This window comes from Lissotriton vulgaris, chromosome 7, assembly GCF_964263255.1.
Source record: "Lissotriton vulgaris chromosome 7, aLisVul1.2, whole genome shotgun sequence".
NCBI classification, from domain to species: Eukaryota; Metazoa; Chordata; class Amphibia; order Caudata; family Salamandridae; genus Lissotriton; species Lissotriton vulgaris.
Genome location: NC_141695.1, coordinates 1,329,180,120 through 1,329,203,395, shown reverse-complemented (window position 1 = coordinate 1,329,203,395; position 23,276 = coordinate 1,329,180,120). Strand labels below are relative to the sequence as shown.

The following is a 23,276-nucleotide window of genomic DNA, read 5'->3' as shown; positions in this document are numbered from 1 at the left end:
GACCTGGGCGGCCCAATAACGCTATCGGAGATTTAGGTGGCCATTAAGCAGATGGCTAGGAACAAGACGCCGGGGTGGATGGCCTACCGATTGAATTTTATGTGAAATTCATAGATGTTTTGGCGCCAAGGCTCTTGGTAGTATATTCCGAAGTCCTGACCCTAGGACGCCTCCCCCAATCAATGAGGGAAGCTTTAGTAGTGCCACTGCTGAAACCAGGTAGGGAGGCCTTAGATGTGACGTCATATAGGCCCCTATCTATGCTGACGGCGGACTATAAGATCTTAAGTCGTATTTTGGCAACTAGATTACTACCACACATGACCACGTTGATCCATGAAGACCAGGCAGGGTTCATTCCCACTAGGAATACATCCATTAATATCCGCCGCCTGATCCGTATACTGGACAGTGCCTCAGACTTGGAACATAAATCTGCAGTGTTATCGGTGGACATTGAGAAGGCCTTCGATAGTCTTGAATGGCAATATCTTGATAGGGTGCTGGAGAAGTTTGGTCTGGGAGGGGGCTTTGGCCGCTGGACGAAGCTCCTCTATGCTGATGCAACTGCCAGGGTGCGATTAGGACCTGTTATATCGCCCGATTACCCGGTGCGCAGAGGGACGAGGCAGAGCTGTTCGCTGTCCCCTCTCTTGTACGCCCTAGCGATGGAACCACTGGCGGCGCAGGCAAGAACTGGAGAATGGTATACTGGAGTTCGGTGTGGTGAGGAAACGCACCATATCTCACTGTATGCGGATGACCTGTTGCTCTATTTGGAGAACACGGAAGGGGCTCTCAGAGGGGCGACAGAGATGCTCTCTCGCTTTGGTAGGCTATTAGGCCTCAGGGTGAACTGGAATAAAACCTGCGTTTTCCCGTTGAGGGTGGACGAGCATAATCCCCCTCTTACAGTGGACGTGGTCTGGGAGGCCTCGTGTTTCACCTACCTGGGAGTCCGTGTTTACCACGAGGCCGCGGATCTGCTGGAGGGTAATATAGGCCATTGCATACGGGCGCTGCGGGGATGCATGCCTTTTTGGGCCTCTCTTCCTCTATCAGTGCTGGGCCGAGTAGCATTGTTAAAAATGGTGGCTCTACCGAGGTTGCTCTATTATTTCCGTACCCTACAGGTATGGATCCCTCAGCGGATTTTCAAAGACTTGAGATCGATGGTTATAGCCTTCCTTTGGGGCCATGGCAGGCGCAGAGTGGCGTTGCATACCTTGCTCAGACCCAAACTTGAGGGTGGGATGGCGGTTCCCGATTTTGAACTGTACTACTTAGCGGCCCAATTACAGATCTTAACGCAGAACATTTCGAGAGAATTTAGGGGCCCGGACCAGGGAAGGGGGAGAGGTATTCAGCGGGACATCCTGTCCTACATTACAATGCAGCAGAAGTTGGGATTGAGCGATCTCACCATTGAAGAGAAAACACTTCGGATGTGCTGGCACAGGAGCCTGAAGAGGGCAAAAGCAGCACGCCCATACGCCCCAGAGATCCCTATAGGGATGTTGACGGCGCTACCGCATGGAGGCGATTGGTCTCCGTTGTCGGAATGGGAGGAACTGGGTCTACCGGTGGTGGGGGATCTGTATGCCGATGGGGTGTTGGCCCCCTTTCGCGTACTGCAGGACCAGTTTGGTCTTCCGGATGGGAGCTACCTGTTGCATGCTGCAGTGACAGCAGCAATACAAAAACACTTGAGGGGGGGGGGGATTGGCGGAACCGGACACGACCATGGCCTGCCAGTACGTGGTGATGGCTGCGGGCACAATCAAGGCGGTAACTTGCATCCACTCGAGAATGCTGAACGAGGGCCTGGAACCGCTCGTTGCGCTAAAGGGGAAATGGGAGGAAAGCATAGGTAAGCCCATACCCGGACTCGATTTGGGCACATATTTTGGAGCGAACATGGAAGGGTTGGAGGAATGCCCGTTTCCAACAGGTGCACTTCTTCATACTGCATAGAGCATATATGACACCAGGGAAACTTCGAAGGCACTTTCAGGTGCAGGATGCAGCGTGCCCGAGATGCTTGGTACTTGAAGTCGAGCTAGATCACATGTTGTGGGGCTGCCCGAAGTTAGGGACATATTGGGCTGAAGTGGGCGAGCTTTTGAATGCAGTCACTGATAGAGAGGTGGAGTTCGACATGGCTGCGTGCATGTTGCTTTGGTTCCCACACACGGCAAGGACTAAAATTACGAGCAAGTTCATTGACCTGGGACTCATACTATCACAAAGAGAGATCACTTGGCGCTGGAAATCCAGGGAGGGCCCGTCTGTTCGGAGATGGTCGAATGAGCTGTTGAAATGGTCCAGATGTGAGAGTGCGATCAGAATGCGACAGGCCACGAGAACTGGTAACGAGAAGAGCTTGGAGATGGCAAGGGCACGGGAAATGATTGTGCAGGCTCTGAGCGACTACTTAACCGAGGACAAAGAGGAGGGACATCTGGAGAGGGAGGTTCCATGAGGCTTGGAAGATCGAATGCCTGACCCCGATAGGCAGCGAGCTTTCCTGACAGAACTCATAAGTACAACCCACATCAGCGGCAGTAGGGGGGGGGGAGGGTTGGAGGGGCGTTATTGTGACACCGCAGCAGTAACAAGAGGGGCACCTATGATAGGGAGGTCTGACTGGCCCTTCAGGGAGCGGAGTGTAGGGCGGCATGCATGTGTTGACGCTGAGTGGAAGATGCTAGGCACTAACAGACAGCTGTTATTGAAGTGCACTGGCATAGACCTGATAGTGCGGGCACTGAGGGCCCGGTTGTCGCACACACGAAGTGACTGCAAGTATTTGGCGGGGGGGGGGGGGGAGTTTGATAGGTAACAGAAAGCAGATACGTACTTATGTTGTTGACCTGTTGTCCCTTTGAGTAGCACATGGGGAACTCCTGTTGGGACCTGTTGGTGCGCCGCCCGGCCTCCGGGATGTGGGCTGAATGGCTGTGTACTACTTTCAAACCGCACTGTGCCTTGAAATGTTGGAGGTATAATGGTCACATGACCTTGATGTTTTGTCTATAACTCTGCAATAAAAACATATTTAAAAAAAAAAATGATCACCAAAAGTTAGTCAAAAATTGACTGGGTTACTGCTTTTTCCAGATCTGTGCTCGCTGGCGCGGAAAAAAGAAGAACTAACGTCAGCACGCGGAGGCAACGTCTAAGTACTCCGACGACATCATCACGGCGTCCACGACGTCGATGACGGACGCGGAGCCGCAGACGACGCCTACCGACGCGCAAGGGTACTGCTACGCAAAAGTTTCCGGATCCAGTCTGACGCCTGGGGATATTCTAAGGTAAGGAATCTATCACTAACATGTCTCTTTCAGATGTTTTGTTCAATCATACGTCTAATTTCAACAGTGGCCTTTCATGCCAAGGTCACTGGCTTTTATGTTTTTGGATTGCTTGTCAACAGAGCTGGGTGGAACATACATCCAGGGTGACCTTTGAAAACCAAAATTCTCTTCAGAAGCCTACAGCCAGCTCTTTCGAAGGTCATGATGCCTACTATCAAGGCTGCATAGCCTTGATTCCACATCATGCCTCTTTAATCCACAATCAGACACCCCCTGCCCCTTTACCTCAATCTTGCATTCTTTTTGTGCATTGCTTTCTCCCTATGTCACGGTTTTCCCATCTTTCCCTATTTGTGGTTTTCTCTCTACTGTTCTCGATCAGTCTGGTGAGGCACAATAAGAACCGGGGGACCCAACCTGCAACCATCAGCTCAAATTAAACACAGCTCACCAGTGAGGGGAATGCCAAAATGATGGGCGCGATATTTGTCGTTCGAGATATGTTTTTACTAAAAACCCATGCGAGAGAAGCAGATACAAGTTTTCCTTGTAAAACATGCTCAGTCCCTCTGAGGTCTGATCTTTCACGCTCTTGCTTAAATGCCGGATGTTGAGAGCTGATTTAAAGGTGTGTTATGGGTGTGTACCGTAAACAGTATTGCCATTTGCAAGGATGACATGGACTTAATGAGAGAGGGTGGAACGTTACCGTCATGTAGACACCCCTGGGATCTGGATCTTGCATGAAATCTTCATTTTCTCTCCTTTCTCTACCTTGAGACTGAACAAGGTGACAGAAATACATACTGCTAAAGTTTGCACTGAAGTGCTGAGAGCTGAGTTAGCATCCTAAAGAACTCTGTTGACACCTACAAATCCCATAAAGTTTTAGGAAAAACAACTAGGCTTCGCCATCCCAATCCTCCATCAGCTGGATATGCCAACATGTGACTCAGTAACATATTTGACAGCTAAATGCATTCTGGGTAAATCTCCTTGGTTGCCCGAGATTTCACTGGTTCAGAGGTCCTGTAGAGGTTGCATCTGGGGTGGCAGTGGCAACGCGTTGACCTAATGCGATGAGAGAATGTTATGCAGGAAACAAATGGCTATGAAATGGTGGCCCACACCATGTGTAACCTGAAGCTCAACACTCACCTTGGTACAGGTTTTGATATATTGTGACCCCCAGACTTTATCACTCACAAACTCAAGTTTTCATACCATCTACTGAGAAAAAGAAAATAAATATGCCCCTCAATAGCACGTAACAATTTAGGGCTGCACTACATTTACATTAATCCTAGCTGCCTCATTCGTTTACTTTTTATTAATTTACCAGAGATAGAAAAGGCCTGGCTGCAAAAGATTGCTTGGGATTTTAAAGGAACGTCTGGGGCATCGGCATCCGCTATCAGTAGAGTAGTCAACAGTGCGCCTTCATATATTTTGTAGTTCATTATCTGCCATCAGCCAGGTAGCTAACCTGAAGCCTGCTATGGAAGGGATACTTGCCTGAAGCAGGGTTCCTGAGCGGTACCTGACTCAGTAGAGGCCAGGGCATCCGGGGTTCATATCCAGATCAGGTCTGAGGATCAGAGAGGGTAAATTGAGACAGCAAGCGAATCAGATCAAGAAAGGCTTTAAAAACCAAAGGAACTGTGAGCATCTGCCAGCTTAGGATTTCTATTTAAATAATTTGAGAGCGTCCTCCTTTGACAATCCCGATCTTTCCAACAATACAATCGAAAACGCACCTGTGTTTGAAAATGTATTGCTTTTATTCCTTCGTGACAAACATTTGGGCCTAGCAAAAGTCTGGTGTGCACATGCACCACAGGGAAGTATTGTATTTTGTTGCCTATGAATGCTATGTCCCCTGCCTGCAGGGTTCCCTTCCCCCGCCTGCTTTCCTTTACATTCAAGGTTCTGAATTTCTTTCCTTTGTTCCATTTCTCCAGCATGTTCCTCTTTGAGTTCTCACTTTTTGTTATTTCCCTAGTTTTGTAAAGCGCGCACTTGACCTGAAGGCATCGGGTATCAGAGCGCTTTACATGAGCACCAGTTGCGTTACACAAGGATACATTCATTTTTGTACTTTAATTGTACTTTTGTAATTCTGTAGCGTTGGCTTCCGCTCCTGTCACCTCATCACCCGGTGTGTGGTATCTGCTGAAATAAGACTTTACCTTACCACATATGTGTCATTACCATATATAGAAGTGATTATCTAACTCAAAGACTGAGTTTGGCAGCAATTGTTTCTCATACACAACTAAATCAAAGCAGTACATTTTCTTAAACAGCTTTCATAAAACAGCTGGAATTTATTCACATAGGCTACAACATAATTAAGTTAGGCTTTGGATCCAATGCGTCATATTCCAGTTGCAAGGTGATTTCCCGGGCTGAAAGAAAGAAAAAGTTTGATAGGACATTTGTTGCTCCACTGAGAAGACGGGAGAAGGATGTCCTTCTTTGGTTTTAACCGCTGCATCAATTAGATCAGGGCTATGCGCTACATTGTTGAAATGAAGCATTCCCCCAGTATAACAGAACAAGATCTCTCTGTGGCTTGTAGATATTGCCTGACATGACTACACCAGCTGTATGCTAAGGAGAGCAGAAGATAAGCAGGTTCCCACAAGACCCTGGTCAGGCTGTAATTCACACAAAAGGTCTTATTGCTTTAAGCACACTGCGAGATCAACAGTAAACCCCAGGTTGCTTATGGTCTCTGATCTACCAGATTCCCTTCCTTCATGCCATGGTAATTAGTATCTTTTCCAGGTTTACTTCCCTGCTTGAAGCTCTGCTCTGACATCAGTTCTTTCATCATGTTGCTCTATCTGATTTTCTTAAAATGTTTCTTGCCACAGCTTCCAGTGCTCCTCTTCCCTCCACAGTGACAACCATGTAAATCATGAACGTGACATTTCACCATTTTGTGCGGCTTTCCCCAAAATATCTACCATCTTCCTCACTCTTGTTTTCTTTGTGTGGTATCTCTCTCATATCTCACATCCCTTCAGTCTCCATCACTTTACTCGTACCAATTATTCAATACGAAGGGTTGTCCTCCCCAATCACCACCGTTCATTGTTTTTGTGCCCCTAAGCCCCACAACCTGATCTCTTCTCATTCATATATTTTCAAATCCTTACCAATGCCCTGCTACTCCGTCTGAGCCGCATCATCCCCTCAACAGTTCCTACCTGTATTCCTGCACATAGCGCCGTCTCCCCCTTCACAACCTCCCCCCAGTGCATGGGGGAGCAGCAGTTGGGTACTTTAGCTTCCTTCTTAAATCCCCATGACCTTCATCTTCATGAATAGTCACCAGAACGTCCGATCAGCCTTGCATGCAGTGACCATTTGTCTAGCACCAAGAAAAAGATGAACGACTTTAAACTAAAGAGAAAGGTTAGACATCACTGCATTTAACTGGCTCTGCCCTAGGTCTAGCAGTCCTTTGGATTCACTGGTCTTGCAGATACCTGTCCATCTTGCTAGAGTCGTTTTTGCCACTATTGAAGTTGCTTCTACTTAATCTTCTCCAGCATACCCGGTTATCGCCATTCATTTGTTTAGATCTACTCCCTTCATTGCCTTCCTCTGTTTAACTGCTTTCCACCCCCTTACCTTCTACTCTTATCCCTCCTGTAACTCCTCTTTCCGACCTTCCTTTTGATGGGTTTTCTGGTTCCAGGTCGTCTGCCTCCTCCTACTCTACATCCCTGTGAAGTAGCAGGCTAGTCATGTTGTCTTCTCTCCCTCTGCCTCCTCAGAACCTCCTCTTACCTTTTGATTAACTTGACTAAAACCGTGCTATCTCTTCATCGGGTGGCTCAGAAAGTGCTTTAGTAGTCAGTGCATTCGACAGGGGCTCTTTTGATCAAGTCTAATTATTATTTTACTTGCTCCTATCCACTATTATATCCACCTTTGTTTTTACAAAGTTTGCGAAGTGTTTTCACTGTGGCTTCAAGAAGCACCAACAGCCCCCTTGATGGTGTTCTGCTGCCACTACATTAAGGTTAGTTCTGAGTTTGCAGTGTCTGAGCAGCTTGCTTTAAGCCGAAGGGTTCAGGTGCAGGAGACGAGCTTCCTCCGACAGATCTACAAACCCAGGAGGATCGCCGCCATCTCCGTCACTGTCTAAAAAGTTGTTGTTGTCGAGGCCTCCATTATCATCCTTTAGGCTCCTAGCCTCCTTCTTCCCAATCTGATTTCCGACCCCAGCCCCTAGACTGCCCCCAATAACAGCAAAGGTGCCTGTTCCAGCCACAGCACCTGCCGCAACCACTGCAACCTCAGCAGCCACAACCACCCCTGCCACTACACCACCAACCACGCCTCCGGCTAGACCGATTGTGCCTACACCTACAGCCACACCAGCCTTGATGGCGCTGATCTTGAACCGCTTGGTGTAGGCTGCCATGAAGCGCTCCATGTCAGTTCTCATCCGGATCCCTAGCTCCAACTTCAGGTCCAGCTTCCTAAACTCATCCCCCTCCAGCATTGTCTCAGAGCGTCTTATCAGCTCAGCCATTTTGTCCTTCAGCCGCTCTTTCATCTTGCTGGGCGATGTCTTCAAATTAGTAAACATGGATTTGGAATTCAGGTCCTGCAGTAAGGAGGTAAACAGAAGTCACACACTTTACAGGGTCTGTCAGGGGATAGGCATGCTATATACAACTAACATTAATATGCGAGTGAGATGCAGACAAACTCAGCATCATTACAAAGTCAAAACATTAACAGAGTAGTTACTGAGGTACATGTATAGAGGAATTGTTACTTTGCTGATACCTGCACAAATATTGTGGTCTAGCCACATCCTATACTCTCAGTGCTACCTCACCAAACCTAAACAATAATTGCTATTAAGTCAAAACCTACAGAAGTAATAATACAAAGCTGGCAATTCACCGGAGAACTCAGGCATACCATCCCACTCCTATAAACAGCGTAAAACGGAGCTCGTTCAACCTATCTCAAGAGACCTTCACCAATTACATCAAATTGATTTAGTTTCCCAAAAATCTTATTGGTATTTTCTTCATTTTAGTTAACATTACTGAATTAGTGATACAATAGGGACAATATTATCCGATGTTAGCCCAAAAGTGTGGCATCTGGGTTGTTGAGAATTTTTGTGCCAAGTGAACCTACAACAACCTATAGATTACTAATATGATCTTGGCATTCAATTGGTAGAAGGTAGAATGGGGAGTGGAGATGGGAGAGGGAACGGGCTAGGTTCATACTGAACCGTTTTCTACTTGTGATAAGCAACTGATTGGGCATCAAGGGGTATTATGACTGGGGTGCTTTCTGTTAGTGTTGGAACCTCACCAGTTTAAGGAGGTAGCACCAAGGGAGAGAATCCCACCTGGGAGTGGGGGGGTGGGGGTGGGGGGGGGGGCTGGGGGGGTTGAGTGCTGCATCGGTGCATCTTCTAGAAACTTTGTTCTTGCGCTACCTTCAGGATGGCATCCCAATCCCTGGATATAGGGCATCTATGAGGGACTCTGGCTTCTTCCCTATCAAGCGCCCTGCGCTCAGCCTCTTCCCGCCCTGTCTGCATCTATTCATAGTCAGTAGTGATGCAGATTCACATGCTATGCATACTCCTGCCATCTAGTGTTGGGCACAAAGTTGTTTTTCCTCAAGGAGGTTTTATGATCAGTGTCGCACATCATTTCTCCTCCCTCTTGACTGCACATGGTCAAAGGCTCCTTTGTTAGATTTTTTTCCCTTTGTCATATACAGAGTGAGGATAGAGTCTGCTAGGGTAGCATTTGTTATTCAACATATTGTCTTTGTGTGCATTCTTTTCACCCTCGAATACCTTTCAGGGAGGTGGGAGGGAGCATGTGAATCTGCAGTACTACATGCTACGAATAGATGCTTAAAAAGGTATGTAACATACTACATTTGTAGCACGTGTTGGCTGCAGATACACATGCTATGCATAGATTGTAAAGCAGTGTCCCTCTAGCAAGGGCTTCAGCCACGAGATAGTGCGTCTGCTTGAAATAATGTCTGAAGGACTGTTTGTTCAACTATAGCTTGTTGTCTTGCTTGAACATCCACACAATTATGTTTTGTAAATGCATGTGTGTTCATCCATGTTCCTGCTTTGCAAATGTCACTAAGAGGGATATTGCCCCAAAAAGGTCATGGTTGCTTTCTTCCTTGTGGATTGAGCCCTTGGCATAGTTGTCAATGTTCATTTTGCTTTAGCGGAACAGATTTGGATAAATTTGACAATCCATCTAGCCATTCCTGTTTTTGAAATAGCTTTTCCTTTATGTGGATTTGAAAATTAAACAAATAGTTGTTGTGTTTGCCTGAAGTGTTGGTACGTTCCAAGTAGTTCAGAAGTACCTGTTTAACATCCAGTGTAAGCACGTTCTGTGACTGTCTCTGGTTTTGGAAAGAAAACCAGGAACTTTGGGTTTTTGAATAAACACACTTTGTCTGGGAACACTTGAAAGGAACATGCTACTTACCAGTATGCATCTGTTCTTGGCATGTAGAACTGCAGAGAGTCACACTTTGTGCATAGTTCGCCTTCTGGTGTTGGGCTCGGATGCTTGCTCCTTGTTGTCTTGGAAGAAGTCTTTTGTAGTCACAAGATAGGTGACTCCTCCCTTGGGCAATAGTGTGCATGGGCATTGACTCCATCCTCGAATTGTTTTTCGCCATGAAGGGAAATAATGGAGTTTGTAAGAAACAGAAAGATGCCCATGAATATATATCTAAGTAAGATAACACTGGAACAGATACAGGTTCCGGAGGTGGGTGGGCGTGTGAATCTCTGCAGCTCTACATGCCAAGAACAGATGCATACAAGTAAGTAGCATTTTCCGTTCGAGGCATATGAGCTGCAGAATTCACACTTTGTGCATAGACTGTGCAGCAGTATCTCCCCTAGAGGTGGTCGCCTGTATCGGTTGCAGTGGTTTAAAAAGTGTCTTAAGAACTGCCTGGCCTACACAAGCTTGTTGCTTTGCCTGCACATCTACACAATAGTGTTTGGTGAAGGTGTGTGTAGTAGACCATGTTGCTGCCTTACAAATGTGTACTAGGGGAATGTTCCCTAAGAATGCCATGGAACCCCCTAGTTCGCGTGTTGAATGCGCTCTAGGGGGAATTGTTAACATATATTTTGCTTTCTGATAAGCATATTTGAATACATTTTACTATCCACCTTGCAATTCCAGCTTTGGAAACAGGATTGCCTTAATGAGGTGGAGCGAAAGCTACAAACTGTTGTTTTGTGTTCCTAAAGGCTTTAGTCCGGTCTATGTAATAAAGTAAAGCTCCTTTGACGTCAAGCGTGTGAAGAGCTCTTTCTGCTACAGAATCAGAGTTTTGGAAAAATACTGGTAACTCTACTGATTGATTAAGGTGGAAAGCAGAGATTACTTTGGAAAGGAATTTTGGATTTGTCCTAAGAACCACCTTGTTACGATGTAATTGTAAGAATGGTTCTTGTAGTGTTAAAGCCTGGATCTCACTTACTCTCCTGAGAGAGGTGATTGCGATAAGGAAAGCTACTTTCCATGTAAAGAATTGTAATTCGCATTTGTGTAAAGGATCAAATGGGGGACCCATGAGTCTAGTGTGAAAATGTTTGGGTTACACACCGGAGAGGGTGGTAGTCTGGGTGTAATTATTCTTTTAAGGCCTTCCACAAAGGCTTTGATAGCGGGTACTCTAAACAATGAAAAAATTGGTCTGTTTTGTAGGTAGGCGGCAAGGACAGCCAGATGTAATCCTATAGATGAGAATGCTAGATTGCATCTTTGTAGATGTAGCAAACATCAAACAATGTTTTGAATTGAAGCATCTAAGGGTCAATTTTGTTGTTATTGCAGCAAATGACAAATCTTTTCCATTTAGCTGCATAGCAGGCTCTAGTAGTGGGGCGTCTGGCTTCTTTAATAATGTTCATAGAGTCGGGTGGGAGGTTGAGGTAACTGAACTCTACGATTTCAGGAGCCAGATTGCTAGATTCAGTTGTGCTGGATCTGGGTGCCTTATCTCTCCATGGTTCTGTGTGAACAGCTTTGGGGAGGACGTAATTTTTGGTGCGGAACTACTGAGTGTTCGAGTAGTATTGTGAACCATGGTTGCCATGCCCATGTGATGACAACTAGGATCCTCTTGAGATACTGTTGTTTGAACTTGCGTACTACTAGCGGAATGAGCGGGAGTGGCGGAAAAGTGTGAGCAAATCTGCCTGACCAGTTGAACAAGTTACTTACCTTCGGTAACGATATATCTGTAAGAAACATTAGTTAGTATTAGATTCCTTACCTTAGAATATCCCCAGGTGTCAGTCTGGATCCGGAAACTTTTGCGTAGCAGTACCCCTGCGCGTCGGTAGGCGTCGTCTGCAGGCGTCCCCTGCGGCTCCGCGTCCGTCGTTGGCGTCGTGCGCCGTGATGACGTCGCTGGAGTATATAGACGCCGCCTCCGCGCGCTGACGTCAGTTCTTTGCACACAGCTTTTCCGCGCCAGAACACGCAGAGCCATGTGAGAACCCACACTGGTGCCATTTGAAACTAGGGCCCTGAAAGGGATGTCCTTAACCCTAGGTATCAGTTCGCAGAACGGGGAGGATGGGTGGATCGGTAAGGAATCTAATACTAACTAATGTTTCTTACAGATATATCGTTACCGAAGGTAAGTAACTTGTTCATCTGAATGAAACACGTTAGTATTAGATTCCTTACCTTAGAATAGATACCCCAGCAATACCAACCCCGGTGGAGGGTCTGCGAACCAATACAATCCTACACCAGAAAGTCCTGGAGGACAGAACGGCCAAAGAAGCCATCCCTCCGGACTTGACCGTCCAGGCAGTAGTGCCTCGCAAAGGTGTGCAGCGAGGCCCACGTAGCCGCCTGGCATATGTCCTGCAAGGGGACTCCCCGCCCCAGGGCAGTAGTAGCCGCCGTGGCCCGAGTGGAATGGGCCCTCAGCCCAACAGGAGGCTCCTTCCGAGCCAAAGAGTAGCACGCCTTGATGTACAGAACGACCCACCGAGAGATGGTCCGTTTATGTACCGCCCGTCCCTTCTTCGCACCCACGTAGCCAACAAACAGTTGGTCATCCACCCGGAACTGGCGTGTGCGATCCATATGAAATGAAAGCGCACGTTTTGGGTCCAGACGATGGAGCCGTTCTTCATCCTTTGAAGGATGCGGAGGCGGGAAGAAGGAAGGGAGGGTGATGGACTGCCCGATGTGAAAAGCAGAGACAACTTTGGGCAGGAAAGAAGGTCTAGTTCTCAGAACCACCTTGTCTGGATGAATGGACATGAAAGGAGGTTTGACAGAAAGGGCCTGGAGCTCACTCACCCTCCTGGCAGAGGTGATGGCAACCAGGAAGGCCGTCTTTAAAGTGAGGAGACGGAGAGGACAGGAATGAAGGGGCTCAAAGGGAGCACACATCAAGAATGTTAGAACCAGGTTCAAGTCCCACTGAGGCATCACAAACGGAACAGGTGGATACATGTGTGTGATGCCCTTCAAGAATCTTGTTACAATGGGGGACTTGAACAAAGAAGGTTGATCAGGCAGCCTCAGAAAGGCCAGAAAGGTAGCCCTTGATAGTGCCCAGAGCAGAGCCCTGCTGGGCAATAGAAAGAAGGAAAAGAAGAACCTCAGAAAGAGGGGCAGAAAGAGGATCCACAGCCTTTGCTGTGCACCATGCCACAAACTTGTTCCACCGACAGGCGTATACCGATTTCGTGGAGGAACGCCTGGCTGCCAGAATCACATCACAGACTTCAGGAGGCAAGTCAAATGGCCTCAACTGCCGCCGCTCAATCTCCACGCATGGAGGTGGAGGCTGGACAGGTTCGGGTGGAGGACCGTCCCCTGCTGCTGCGACAGAAGGTCCTCCTGAAGGGGCAGGCGGATCGGGGGACCGACTGACATGCTGAGTAGCTCGGGATACCAGTACCTTCGAGCCCAGTCCGGAGCCACAAGGATGACTTGGGCCCGGTCGCGCCTGATCTTCTTCAGCACTCTGGGCAGAAGTGGTATAGGCGGAAAGGCGTATAACAGACCGCAACTCCACTCGCGCCGAAAGGCGTCGCCGTGCGAGTGCCGTCTTGGAAACTCCAACGCGCAGAACTGATGACATTGCGCGTTCTCTTCTGTGGCGAATAGATCTAACCAGGGCTCTCCCCATTGCCGAAAGAGGCCTTGCGCCACGTCCGAGTTCAGACGCCATTCGTGATCCATCGAGCACCGACGGCTGAGTTCGTCCGCCCTGGCGTTCAGAGAACCTGCCAGGTGTTGAACCGTCAGAGTCACGCCCTGACGTTCCAGCCATTGCCAGAGGCGCAGAGCCTCCTGGCAGAGGGTCCACGACCCCACCCTGCCCTGTTTGCTGCAGTACCACGTGGCGGTGGTGTTGTCCGTGAACACCTGCACTACACTCCCGTTGACAAAGGGGAGGAATGCTTTCAGTGCCAAACGAATCGCCCTGAGCTCCAACAAGTTTATATGGAGCCGGGACTCCGCCGGAGACCAGATGCCTCTGATCTCCGCCTCTCCCAGGTGGCCTCCCCAGCCCTGGAGGGACGCGTCCGTCACAACAACGTGCTCCGGTTGGGGAAGGGAGAGGGATCTGCCTCTGACCCAATCGCGGTCCGTAAGCCACCACTGCAGTTGTCTTGCAGTGCCCTCCGAGATCAAGACATGGTCGGACAGATTGCCCTGATGCTGGGCCCACTGAAACTTCAGGTCCCACTGCAGAGCCCGCATCCGCCACCGGGCGTGATGCACCAGAAGGATGCAGGAAGCCATCAGCCCCAGCAGCCGCAGCGTCAACCTGACTGAAACCCGGGATAACGGCTGAAAGATGGGAATCAAAGCCTGAATATCCTGGACCCGCCGTTCCGGAGGATAGACCCGAAACTGCACCGAGTCGAGAACCGCTCCGATGAAAAGGAGCTTCTGAGAGGGACACAGGTGTGATTTCGGCACGTTGATGGAGAACCCCAACGCATGCAGGAGGTCTGCCGTCATCTGAAGGTGGTGGACGACTGTCTGGGGCGAGCCTGCCTTCAACAACCAGTCGTCTAGATAGGGGAAGACTGAGACCCCCAATCTGCGCAGATGAGCTGCGACCACCGCCATCACCTTGGTGAACACCCGTGGGGCGCTTGTAAGGCCGAAGGGCAGCACGATACACTGAAAATGCTCCAGGCCTACCGTGAACCGTAGGTAACGCCGGTGGGCCGGCAGGACGGGGATGTGAAAATACGCATCCTGCAAGTCCAACGCTACCATCCAGTCTTGCGGGTCGAGAGCAGCCAAGACCTGAGCTAAAGTCAACATCTTGAACTTCTCCTTCCGGAGGAAGCCGTTGACGTTCCTTAGATCCAAGATAGGACGTAGGCCCCCTTTGTCCTTCTTGGGTACCAGAAAGTAGTGGGAATAGCAACCACGTCCTACTTCTGGCCCAGGAACGCGCTTGATGGCCCCCTTGGCCAAGAGGGCCGTAACTTCCTCCCTCAGAAGTGCCAAGTGGTCCCCCGACACACGGTGGTTCTGCGGTGGCATGGCTGGAGGAGTTGTCTCGAAGGGGAGGGAGTAGCCCCTTCGGACGAGCTGCAGCACCCACCTGTCCGATGTTATTGTGCGCCAGTGGGAGAGGTGATGGCGAACCCTGCCTCTCACCGGTGTCACATGGGCCTGAAAGCTCGGACTAGGAGGATTTAGTGGCAGATGCTGCGGGGGGAGGTGTGGCCTGACCTCGCCGCTGTCCCCGATCGCCACCACAGCGGTTTCCACGGCGGCCAACGCGTTGATAAGTCTGTTGCGGCGCGTGGCTGGCAGCACGTGTGGGACCGCCCCTTCCTTGGCCACGAAAGGAGCGAAACGAACCCGTTTGCTGGCGCTGGGTCGAGAGACCTAAGGACTTGGCCGTGACCCTGGAGTCCTTGAAGCGCTCCAGCGCGTGGTCCGCTTTGTCGCCAAACAGGCGACTGCCATCAAACGGCATGTCCATCAATGCATTCTGGACATCAGCCGAGAAGTTGGCGGATCTCAGCCAGGCGTGGCGACGAATCGCCACCATCGTGGACATCGCTCTGCCCAGCGAGTCGGTCGTATCAAGACCACACCTGATGGAATATCTTACTGCGTCTCAGCCTTCAATCATAGCCTTGCCGAGCTTAGCCCGTACCTCCGAGGGGCATTCAGGCAGCAGGTCCGCGACCGTATCCCACAGAGAGTGGGAGTAACGGCCCAAGAGGCACGCGGTGTTGCAAGACCGCAGTCCCAGACTCAGGGACGAGAAGACCTTTTTGCCATACTGGTCGTACCTCTTTGATTCCCTGTCGGGCGGGGCCGACGGGAATGCGGTCTGGGAGGTGGAGGCCTGGATCACCAGACTCTCAGGGGTGGGGTGGGTGGACAGAAACTTGGGGTCGTCCGCACACGGACGGTGGCGTCTGGCCACGTTCCTATCAACAGGCGAACCTGAAGCGGGCTGGACCACGTGCCCAAAAGAACGTCCGTTAAGGCCTCGTTAAACGGCAGCAGTGGCTCCTGTGGGCATGACTGCGGTTTGAGGACCTCAGTGAGGATGTTAGTCCTCACGGCCGCGACGGGGAGCTCAAGGTGTAAGGCCTTGGCAGCCCTCATCAACACCACTGAATAGGCAGCCCCTCCTCCGTAGCCACGGTAGGAGGCGAGACAAAGCCAGGGTTGGGGGAGTCATCCAGACCACTGGCGTCACCCAAGTCACCTGTCCAGTCCATGTCGTACTGACACTCGCGTGTCAGAGGGTCCTCAGACCCCTCCCACCCCTCTCCGTATTCTACATCCTCACCATACTCGGAGTCAACAATGTAGACCGGCTCCTCGGGGTTCACAGGCCCCATCGGCGTCGAGCCCGGCGTCGATCGACGCCGGTCCGACTCTGCGTCCGGATTCGGAGAGAGAATGGGGACGGCGCCGCCCGGAGCCGGTGCCGGGGAACCGGCGGCGCCAGGGGTTGCTCCGATGGAATCGGCGCCGGAGAGGCCGGTTGACCAGCCGGCGTCGACCCCGAGGGTCCCTGCGGGGCCGTGATCAGAGCCGTCGGCGGTGCCGGGCCGAAGCACCCGACGGCGTTGAGGCAGGGTCACCCGAGCCGCTAGGGCGCCCGGACAGGTTCACAGGGCCCGAAGGCGCCGCGGAACCCGCCGGAGGAGAAAGAGCTCTCATGGCCACGAGGAACGCCTCTATCTCTTCGGGTGACGTGCCTTGCCCAGGGACCGCAGGGTATGGATCAGGCCGCGTCGGCGACTCACGCGGAGCCGCGGGGGTGGGGCCACCCGAACCCCCGGCCGCCTCGTGCGAGCGTCGGGGGGAGTCGGGGGGAGTCGGGGGTACGATGACGACGCCCCGACTTTTTGTGCTTCCTACCTGAGGAACCAGAAGAATGGTGACGACTCCCGGAGCGCCCGTGACGGCTCCGCGACCGCTCCCTCGATCACTCCCTTGACCTCCGGCCGGACCGGGACCGCTCTCGACGCGGGGCTGACACCCGGAGCTCGAGCAGCTTGCGGGACCGCTCCCGCCTAGCTTTATTCGTCAAGGCCCGGCAATCGACGCAGGCGTCCACGTCGTGGTCGGGGCCCAGGCACCGGAGGCAGAGTCGGTGATGATCCGTGACCGACATCGTCCGGTCACAGTCGTCACAGTTCTTAAAACCGTGCATCCTACCGGCACCGTAGAAGATTCAGAGATCAAAAAACTTGGTCAAAAGACCGGAGTACTGCTCTTCGGATCTGCGCTAACTGGCGCGGAAAAAAGAAGATCTGACGTCAGCGCGCGGAGGCGGCGTCTATATACTCCAGCGACGTCATCACGGCGCACGACGCCAACGACGGACGCGGAGCCGCAGGGGACACCTGCAGACGACGCCTACCGACGCACAGGGGTACTCTACGCAAAAGTTTCCGGATCCAGACTGACGCCTGGGGATATTCTAAGGTAAGGAATCTAATACTAACGTGTTTCTTTCAGATCATCCATATCGCAATGCCCTTGGACAACGGGTGTGGGAACCTGGCGTTGAAGGTTGGGCATTTTGCATTTGTGTGTGGCAGACAGATCTTTGTCAGGTTGGCCCCACATTTGGAAAAAGGGCTGAAGAACTTGCGGATGAAGTTCCCATTTGTGTATCTGTTGAGTCAGATAACTTAACTGGTCTGCAATCTGATTGTTCACTCCTGGAAGATGTTCTGCTAGAAGATATATGTTTTGTGGAATGGTCCATTTCCATATGCTTTGCGCCAGATGAGAGAGCTGCAAAGAATGTGTTCCTCCTTGTTTTTGTATGTAATACATAGCTGTCATATTGTCAGTGTGGACTAGGACAGTCTTGTGCTTGGAATGACTTTAACGCTAGAAATATAGCCAGTAATTCTAGGTGATTGATGTGGAGCACTGTTTGTTGAGTGGTCCATCTGCCCTGAATTATGTGGTTTATGAGATGAGCTCCCTAGCCGGTGAGTGATGCATCTGCTCTTAGCACTATTTGTGGAACTGGCTCTAGGAACCGCTGCCCTCTGGAAAGGTTTTGTGTGTTCCACCACTGCAGAGAGCGATGTGTGCGGCTGTCCACCAACACCAGAGCTGTAAGTTGACCTTGAGCCTGGTTAAACTGACGATCCAAGAACTCCTGTAAAGGGCGCATTTGAAGTCTTGCGTGAGGTACAATGAAAATGCAAGAGGCCATCATCCCTAGGAGTTGCATAGACACCCATGCTGGAACAGAGTGTTGGGGCTGAAATTTGGTGATGAGGGTTTGCATGCTGGCTATCCTGGCTGGATTGGGGCATGCTAGAGCTTTGGAAGTGTCTATTGTGGCTCCTAGAAATTGATGTAGGTCGGAGGGCTGAAGGTGTGACTTAATGTGGTGAACACACTGTTTGTAGGACTTGGCTTTTATCAGCCAGTCGTCGAGGTATGGAAACACATGGATTTGTTGCCTTCGCTAGTGCGCTGCTGCTACCACAAGGCACTTTGTGAATACTCTGGGTGCTGTGGTGACTCTGAATGGGAGAACCTTGAACTGACAGTGTTGGCAGTCCACTGTGAACCTTGGGTATTTCCTGTGAGCAGGGTGTATGGGAATATGGAAGTAGGCGTCCTTGAGATCTGGTGTGCCAAGGAAGTCGCCTTGATGAAGCAATGGAAGGACCTGTTGAAGAGTGATCATGTGAAAATGATCTGACTGAATGTAGAGATTGAGAGGTCTGAGGTCCAGTATTGGTCTTAGAGTACCGTCCTTTTTGGGGATTAGGAAATACAGGGAGTAAACTCCTGTTCCTTGATGTTGTATAGGGACTGTTTTATTGCATGCTTTTGCAGCAGTGAGAGAAATTCCTGTTTGAGTAGTTTTAGATGTTCCATGGACATTGGACGTTGTTTGGGAAGTATGTTGGCGGTGTTGCAGTAAGTTCCAGGCAGTAACCATACTGGATAATTTGTCTTACAAACCTGTCTGTAGTGACAGAATTCCAAACAGGTAGGAACTGTGAGAGTTTCCTTCCGACCGGGGTGGAATGGTCTGGAGGGAGGGGAGGGAAGTCACTGTTTATTAGTGGGAAAGGCGCGAGTGTTGTTGTTACCTCGGCCTCTTCCTTTGTTGTTATTTCCAATGTACCCACCTCTAAAATATCCCTTGTTAGAGGATGTTTGTATGGGGTTTTTATAGGAGGAAGGAGCAGTGTCTGCATTGACTGTTTTGGATGCGCCTCTATAAAAGCAGCGCCGAAAGTAGCCTCGTGTGGATGGAGACTGTAATGCTCCTAAGGATTTAGCAGTCTCCGTGTCCTTTTTAGGTCGAGGACTCCGTCGCACTGCTGTAAGCAGTGTGGGCGGAGCCCGAAGATTTAATGTTTCTTAGAGGGGGCTTGGAACCCGCCCCTCTTCTCCATTGGCTGGCCTAGTAAATGCTGGCCAGCCATTGGAGGAGAGGGGCGTCACTCCATTCAAGCCCCGTCTTTTTCAGATGGAGGGGTGTGTTTCTGCTGTTCTTTCTATCCCTGATGTAATCGGGAGAGAAGCAGCCCCTCATCACGCTGCCTGCACGCACCAGTCGGCTCTCTGATTGGTGATCCTCTTACCCAATCAGAGGGCCGACTGGCCCGCCCAGGCAGCGTGATGAGGGGCTGCCTCGCTTTTCTTGTTTTCGTCGTTTCGTCAGGTGGGCTGTTTGATAAGATATGTGATGGACGACGGGGTCCTATGCTGAATGCCACTTCGTGTGCATTACTGGTGCGTTCATATGCAGTTATGTATGTGCAATTGAGGAAGCGTTGTTTAAAAAGTTTTCATACCAGCTGTGCTGCTGACGATTCTTTCATTTAGCGTGACCTTTCAGAATACGGTCTAGCGTTTTCCATTATGGTTGGCTCACGCGGCGCAAGATTTCTTTCTAACCTTGTCATGATTGGCTGCAGCTGGAGACCGCGTGTTTCCGGTTTGTTACTCGCTCTGTGATTGGTGGGCGTGGCCGGTGCTGCTTGCCGGCCGCTCAAGAATAATGGTGAAGGTCGGCCGGAGGTTGTTGTTGGTCCTGGCGCCTTGGAACCAAGTTGTCTGTGTGAAAGGGGCACGGGAATACCACAGGGGTGTATTAGGGTTAAAGAGCTCTATAGAGCCCACAACGGCGAACAGCTCTAACGGGAGCGGCACATGAAATGGAGACGAGAGGAGCTACAATGGCAAATAAAAAGATGTATATTACCTTATTCCCATTTCATTTGTCTAACGGGTTGATCTGTTTTGCAGGGGGTGGGGTGTTAAGGTACTGTGTTCGATCAAAGCTGTCTATATACCAGGGTGTAAGGGGTCTGTATAAGACACGTCCCGCTTCCAAAGGATCATTGTTAGAGGGATCGGCTAAGCAGTTGCGTTGACCCCTAGTGAGACAAGTTTGACACGTGCTTTCCCCACCAATTCCAGTTATTGAGGTGCGCTAATCATGTTGGGATAGTAAATGTCTAGTATGCACTAAAGTCATACAGCATTTCCATATGTTGTAATAAGCAACCTTAGTTTTTATGGAAGTACACACATTCCAAGCAGGTCTGGCTAAAATACAAACTACGTCAGTTTTTCAATACGCGCACTTTAAACAGACCTTGCTGCATCTGGTCTTGTGCAGCAAGAAATTCTGCTGATGACACGCTCAGGGGCTATTTTGCGCTGTAGTCGCTACAAAATTCTGTGCTCATGCCTTTGTGTTAGGCACTCGTTTGAAAGGCGGGGCGATTGAGGGCAGATTAATGCGGTCTCGTGCAGCAGTAGTTGTGTCTCGGCTGCTCTCCGTCGCTTGTTTTTTGTTGTTGGAGGGGGGGGGGGGGCTTGCACTCATTCACATTTTGTGTTTTGGGGGATGATGGTGAATTCACGATTGGTGATTAGATTAAATAGACTTGATAACCACATTCCCCTGCTGAATCTGCTGGAGGCCCGCCAGCGTTTGTTTAGCAGCAGCAGCAACCAGTGTTTCACCTGAGGCAGCTGCAGGGCGTCGTGTTTTGATATCTCTGGGCCACCGTTGTGGGGTCATTGAACTGTGGCACAGGGGGAGGGGCTGCTAAAGGGCCACGTAAGATATGCTTTCGATTGGGAGCTCCGATAGTCGCTGGCTTCTGAGTGGCCTATCTTGCTGCAGCCAAGGCTCATCTTGTTGCGACGGGACATCTTGTGCTTTCATTTATGACTACTTTTGTATTTTTAGATGACAAAATATGATCCTTGAACCTTCTTGCAGGCAGGTCAAGACTGAGGTGTTGACAAGTTCTCGATTTATATACGTGGCGTGAGGTGTGGAAAAAATTATGCCATAATTTAAGAAGTTGCAGTCATTTATAGTCACCTAGTTTGTATTCAACTTGATTGGCAGGACAACTTTTAGCAAGCTTCTTGAAGTGAGTAGAAGGCAAAAGAGTAATATCAGTGCATTCATAATTTTAGTTTATACACAGTTTTCATGTACATATAGTTTGGTAGACATACTGTAATTATATCATGGGTTGGAGCTTGCATGGGTCCTGCCCTCTACGCTCCCACACCCCGCTTAACAACGCCGCTTCCACATGTGTCATTGATTTTTAAATGAATATTACTACCTCCCATTTTAATCCTTCCCGGTTTGAGGGGATGAAAGGCTGCGTTGGCCCTGCTGGGGTGAAAACTTTTTCTGGCCTGCAGGTCGCTCCTGATGCCAGCAGCAGGTGCTCGCCTCGCAGAGACATCTTGATGAAATCGCAAAGAACATGACCTAACTTTTCAAGACATGACATGCCTTTAATTATGGCACTGCATGCACTTTGCACGTCACGGTCTGATATCGTTGACTCTAGTAGCTTTCTCTCTGCCTTTCTTTTCGGGTCTCCAAGTATCTGCTCTTTCATTGCCCTCTCTTCTCCTTGCTTCTCTCTTGCCCTCTTTTCTATTTGCTTCTCTCTTCTCCTCTTTTCTCTATTTTTCAATCATTCGACCCCCGCCACATTTCTTCCACCAGTCAGTTTTTCTCGCTGGTACTTTCCTCTCACCCTTGCCGTTCTTCCCTTCTCTCATTCATTCCATTGCCCTCCCAATGTTGCCGTCTCACTTTGCCCCTTTCTCCCTCTCCCTGTTTTGCCCTCTTCTCTTTTCTGTGCCTCGCCCTCGTTTCTCTGCTCCCCGTCTCCCTGCCTTCCACCCTCCGTAACGTGCCTCTCCCTCCTAATGCCTCACTCTTATCCTCTTCACTGCCCTCTCCACCTCTACTCTCTGTGCCCCCCCCCCCCCGCAGGCGCCCCTCGTTTTCCTCTCTCACTGCCTGTTTACTGCCTCTTGTTTTCTCGGTCTCCCCCTGCCCTGCGCCTCTCCAAACTGTCCCCTGTGCACCCTCTACCTCTTTCTCTCTTTACACTCCACCTTACATCCCTCTCTTTCTTTAAATCCAGTGTTGTCTGAGTTTCCTCCAGTCTCCGCTTTGAATTTAATGACCCATAAATGCCTACTTTCTCTGCCTTTCCCATTCTCTCCACTCCTCGCTGTCCTTTCTTCCTCTGCCCCCTCGTCTCTGTTTCTTCCTCCCTGGCCCTCTTCACTGTTTATCTCCCTCTCCGTGCGTCTCTGTGCCGCTCCCTCTTCAAGGCAGCTCCGCCCGAGACACAGAGATCGTACCGGCGAGCAGCCACACTGAGGAGAAGAACCCGGAGGAGTGTACAGGTACGGGCGTGAGTGCAGCAGCGTGTGACGGTTGGACAAAGTAATCAGAGCAGAGAAACAGCTTTCTCTGGGGGGTGGGGCAAGAAGTAAATCATGTAGGCTGGGCTTTAAGTGGGATGAAAAAAACTGGGTGTCTCTCAAAAGGGCGTGGCCAATATAATTAAGGGCGTGGCTTAAAAACATGTAAACTTAAAGTCTGTGCTTAATAGTGTAGTGTGCCGCCCGGCCTATGTTTTGCCGTTTCAGTCATTACATCCAGATATATGATAAAAGTAACATATCTACAACAAGTCAAGACTATTGACTTTGTCAATAGTCGTTAGTTACATAAGATAAATAAGCAGCAACTATGGGTTGCATATAATATTGGAAAAGCTTCGACTTAAAGCCCTGGTGACACCAAGCCAATGACCAAGACAATGTTGCTGCTCCTTAGTTTCAAAAAGAGAAGGGAAATCTAGAGAGAAAATGACTCTCCTTAAAGGATTCCCCTTCCCCTACAACGCTCATGCCGTAACTTCTCCACTAGTGAGAAGTGAGCAGGGTGAGCACACACACATCAAAATAAATGACAATGTCATTTATATGTTTTCAAAACCAACACATAAATAAAAAAAAATGTCATTTACAATGCCAATAGCTCTAACTTTTGCAAAGGCGAGACCGTTGCATTGTAAATGTGTGTGGGGGGGCTCGC

The 23,276-nt window shown here is 49.9% G+C and overlaps 1 protein-coding gene across 1 annotated transcript in view; it reads right to left on the bottom strand.

Annotated features, from left to right (window-relative positions):
• Positions 1-5,078: 5,078 nt before the first annotated feature.
• The window catches only part of LOC147703614 (RING finger protein 112-like), a 279,448-nt gene continuing 261,250 nt past the window's right edge, over positions 5,079-23,276 (bottom strand). The window contains exon 14 of the mRNA XM_086931948.1: positions 5,079-7,947. Within this exon, the coding sequence (XP_086788074.1) occupies positions 7,393-7,947 (555 nt within the window). The 3' untranslated portion in view covers positions 5,079-7,392. The remainder of the gene's footprint in view (positions 7,948-23,276) is intronic.